At 35.7% G+C, this 5,000-nt stretch overlaps 1 protein-coding gene across 2 annotated transcripts in view; it reads right to left on the bottom strand.

Annotated features, from left to right (window-relative positions):
* The window catches only part of LOC125042793 (dual specificity tyrosine-phosphorylation-regulated kinase 1A-like), a 63,119-nt gene that overhangs the window by 10,915 nt on the left and 47,204 nt on the right, over positions 1-5,000 (bottom strand). The window contains exons 3-5 of one of the 2 annotated variants that reach the window (XM_047638684.1): positions 2,969-3,138; positions 2,472-2,663; positions 183-345 (exon numbers count right to left, since the gene is read on the bottom strand). In XM_047638684.1, coding sequence (XP_047494640.1) covers positions 183-345; positions 2,472-2,663; positions 2,969-3,138 — 525 coding nt within the window. The remainder of the gene's footprint in view (positions 1-182; positions 346-2,471; positions 2,664-2,968; positions 3,139-5,000) is intronic. The other variant, XM_047638685.1, reaches the window with a different exon arrangement.

The following is a 5,000-nucleotide window of genomic DNA, read 5'->3' as shown; positions in this document are numbered from 1 at the left end:
CATTACTTTTTTTTTTTTTTCTACTTCCTAAGTATTACAAAAATTCTATGCCTGTGGACTCTAAAGCCCTCCCACCCCAACACTATGAATATGGGCAACCTAAAAGATCAAAATATACTTTGGCAGAGGAGGATGAGGAGGTTAATGGGTTAGGGGTGCATTGCGTGGCTTCATCTACCCACCTATCTTGTCTTTACCTATATAATACTTGTTGTCGGAGTCTGCTCGGTTCATCATCTCCAGCAGCTTCACCTCAATCTGCGCCTGGTTAAGGAAAGGTTTCTTATTCTTGATGATCTTGATGGCCGTCCACGTCTGTTCCTCGTGGTCGAAGGCCTTCACAACCTGGGGAAGAGAGAAAAGGGGAGGTGTTTAAACTCCAAGAGCAATATTATTAGTAGTGTTCCCAAAACAGATAAAATCAGTAGGACAGATTCGCTAAAAGAAATAACAAAAATTAATAAGTTTAACAAAACTATATGATACGAAAAAATAATTGGAAAGTTACTAGAGTGCCAACCCACTGGTGTCAGGTACTTGCACTATCCACTACAGTTTTATTCTGTGAACTCTATTACACAGAGATGTCTCCAGAAGTGCTTTGTCAGCAAAAAATCAATTGGTGGGCCAACATGGCTTGAATTTTCAGGAAAAAACATATTTCCTAAAGTTATTAATATCATCACTATCATCATCATTATTATTATTACTGACATTAAGATAATTATGATATAAATACTACTACTATCAGGGATTCCCAACCGGGATACAAGTACCCCACTACTGTATAACACATGATGTGATCTGCAATCAGTCTGCACAAATGTGTTTTTATTCCTCATTTAAGTAAACAAAACTTTTACATAAGTTACATCAAGAGTCAGGTGAATACTGTGATTTTCACTATTCTGAAACTTCCAAAGCATATGTGCAGGATCAAATATATAAATTACTGAGTTTAGTTTATTGATACTAAGATCCTTTTGTAATCTATTTCGTAATAAAATAAAATGAAAATATTTTCTTTTTTTATTATTCACTTATTTAGAGTTTAAAGTTTAAAGTTTAGTTTTGATTCCATTTATTACAATGGATATTCTTGGTGTGACATACTGTCTGTTTCATTTTGCTTCTAAGCTATCCCCAGTGTGCAAGGAATGGCCGGGGCTACCATCCACTGGCGGCCAGGGATTCGAACGCAGGTCAGCAAGATTGCTAGACGAGAACGCTACCGCTGCACCACACAGCACACAATGGTGCATAAGAATCCATCAAAAAGACCCAAGGGGTACTGAAGAACTTTCTTTTTTATTGGTTGGGAACCCCTGCTACTAGCAATCAAGAATTTTAAAAAATAAATATCTTTAACAGAATCAAGGAAAAGAGTAAACAGGTGAACTCGAGCAATATTTGGCTCCTTGATGACTAAACTCTTGTAGAGATACGTGTAAACAAAATTAGTAAAATAAAATAACATTAGATAACATCAAATAACATAATATGTATGTAAATGCCATCCTGGTGTCAACAGGTTAATGATCCCATTTCTCCTTTCCTGATATTCATTTCTAATCTCAATTCTTTTTTTCCTTCACAACTGCTTACCTCCTACTAACCCAATGGATCAGGGCAATATGGCCAACATGTCATGAAAAAAATTGGCTGAGAGCTGGGTGACTGGATTTTGCCAAAACGGAAATATTTGGCTAAGGGCCGAGGTGATGGGAATGTACAGTCACCATAAATTTGGCTGAATGTCGGGGTGATTTCAATGACTCGTCATGAGTCCTCAAAAGCTCTAGAGGGCAGATTAGACAATGAAAATTTAGGAAAAGGGTGGACTGTACCATCCATGTGCCATGGCTGAAAGAGCACAGGCTCCAAGGACACTTTTCCCAAGCTCAGGATCCTATTCCTGCCAGCTATGACCAGTGATGCAGGGTGTGTTGAAAAAAGCTGAATATGAACATATAAAAAATTGACCCAAACAACAAAATGCTACTTATTGTTATTATAAAAAGTTGCAGATTACCAAGAGTGTCTGTGCAAGGAAAAAGTCTATTACCATCTTCATATAACATATCAAGTGACAAAAAAGAATAAAACAATTATGCAGAAAAAGAGGTAATAGCATTGCGACCTACAAACCACACACCCTAGAGTCTCCACTGAAGTAAGCCTAATGCCCAGATTTTGAGCTAAGTGCAGGCAGCAAGGCACCCAGATCCAACAGGTTAACAGTAAATATTACCTGAATTCTTACAATCCCACTTCTATGTGTATCAGTCAATGCATATACTCTAAATTATTAAATATTTCAACTTAATCCCTACCATAATTACTATTCTTTGACAAATCCCCCTTCCATGTGAACATGAAGATGCCCCCATATCAGTCTCATCAATCTTCCTTCAGTGAAAGTTATAGGAAGACTAAGGTGTCCTCAGTTCTCAGATACTAATGATGCTTACCTGACCGAAAGAGCCCTTCCCTATCAAAGAGTCAATCTCATATCTGTCCTCAAACTTCTCCCCTGACTTGATGATGTAGTCGTGGTTGTCATCATCATAGCCGTCATTGTAAACCTTCCGTTCCTTTTTGTGCATGCTAGGACTCTGGCCCTGCGTTTGTTGGGCGCGCTTCTTCTTCTTGGCATAGTAAACCTGGAAAACAAATCATGAAAATATCATGAACATGCCCCTAAACTCTCAGTATAAATGAAATTCAGAAGTCAAATATACACCCCAAAACAAAATTCATAAGATTCTTTTCACAAATTCAAAAATGGAAAGATAATGCAAATATCAAAAGGTCTGATAATATTAATCAGGCAAAACTGCTACTGTCCCATTTTTTTTTTTTTTTTTTTTTCATAAAACAGTAGACAAATGACAGTAAATTCAATCCAATGCCCTTTTTTACAATGAAAAATCCCCTCCCCAACCCATCATGACCCCTTCCTACTTACCTCATTTATGTGCTTGTAAGTTTTGATGAGATCGACAGAGAGTTTCCGTAGAGGGCCCTGTGCTGGGTCTCGGTATCTCCGCTCAGCTGGGGATCGGTGGAGTGCTTGTAGTGGTACTGACTTGTAGGCACCCCCACCACTCACTGCTGCCTGGCTCCCACCTACCGAACCTGATAATAGAATGATACAAGTGATTAGAATTAAATGCTTTTCCACAAATTATGTAAGCTATACACCTACCTGAAATGGTCATATTAACTTCCAAGGTAATACATTAATTATAAAACAAAGTAATAAAACAGTAACATCTTTAACACATACAAATGTACGCATTAAAGGTATCGACACTATAATTCTTGTTTTCTTAATTACTATAGAATAAAACACAGGAACTTATAGTATATAACACCTACTATGGCAAAATATTAACTGATTCACTGAAATTCCTACTATGTAGTAGTTCAAGAACACTTATTCATATGGTTTCTCTCTCCTTTCAATGTTGATCAACTTGAGGCATTTAACATTCTATTTGAGATAATGATCTGTGTATTAAGCCCAGTAACAGGTAATCGGTATATATTCAATGAGATGTTCAAATCAACTCTGGAAAAAACTACTAAATTTCAATACCATTACTACTAAATTTCAAATTAAAATTAAATTTTAATTATTATCCATTATCCAAGTTTATCAAATTAACCCATGTTGACAGAAAAATGTTTGCCTTAATATTATTTTGTGTCATGTGTGCACACACTTGGTTCCACAAGTGCTTAGCCACAAAGGATTCAACTAGTAGACCTTGTGACCACCTTTTCTTGAGTTTGCGGGAAAAACTTTTTATACTAATGCAATCAATATCAATGCTGTTATTAATATCAAAGACATTATTGACATTATTAACAGCAATATAAGATACCACATAATAATTCTGAAAATCAAGGAAAATGGTAAACAGGTAAGATAGGTAGTACTCATTGGTGACTTAGTACTTGTAGAGCCATCTATGTTTAAAGACAATTAATAAACTAAATTCACATTGGGTATGGCATGTACATACATGCCATTCCTGACAGCATCTAGTTAATAAACAAACAACAGTTAATTCTATCGACAATAACATGGATATCAAAAAGAATGATAATGAAGATTGTGGAGGCCTACTTGTCACTAGCTATTGTGGAAAACAAAGTCTTCAGAATATTGCAAAACGTTTATACAAATGGCAAAAAATTTGCATACAATATTTAAAGCTATACAGTAAAGCCTCACATTTAGCATACATATTTGTATTTGGCAACCTTTAACAGTTGCTAGCTTTTATCACTCGTAACAAAATTTTGCATTCAGTGACTGTATTATCCCTAAAATCAAATTTGACAGTTTGTCCATCTGTCAGTCAAATGACATTACAATGCATACCAGCACATATGTACATACCAATCCTATCCTATCTATTCTGACAAGCAGTATTCAACTATTTACCCTAATCAACTGGCTGTGTGCAAATTCCTAGAATGGCACCAAAGGAGTGTATGAGAATGTGGGTGAACTACTGACTGACAATGGTGAAATGAATAAAAGTCCAAGTAAAAAGAAACAAGCAGCATATTTAATGGGAAAGAAGAGATGACTTTGGCACTTGGAAATGAGCTGTTTCATAATCTGCTTCTCATTATCCTTGAATAAAAGATGAAGACTAAACAAAGATTTCATTTGCTCCTCTTTAGTTCTATGCCAAATCTGAATGATAAACACAAAATTGAAGTTTTAAATACCAAAACTGTATGAAGAGACTGCTGCTATCGGTAATAATGTCTCAACAAATATGAGGCTTTACTGTATACATGTATACACAATATGCACCTTTGGTGCATGTGTAAAAATAAGTAAGAAGATCTCAACAATTATTATAAAGTAAGTAATCTAATTCATACCACAATACTAATGAGACAAACTTGTTTTCCTTGAATATGAAATAGTGCACCTTCAAAACATTAAACAAGGGGAGAAGGAAAAGATCCACAAT

This window comes from Penaeus chinensis, chromosome 32 (assembly GCF_019202785.1).
Source record: "Penaeus chinensis breed Huanghai No. 1 chromosome 32, ASM1920278v2, whole genome shotgun sequence".
NCBI lineage: Eukaryota > Metazoa > Arthropoda > Malacostraca > Decapoda > Penaeidae > Penaeus > Penaeus chinensis.
Note: the sequence above shows the minus strand (reverse complement) of the source record. Positions and strands in the feature narration are given on the sequence as shown.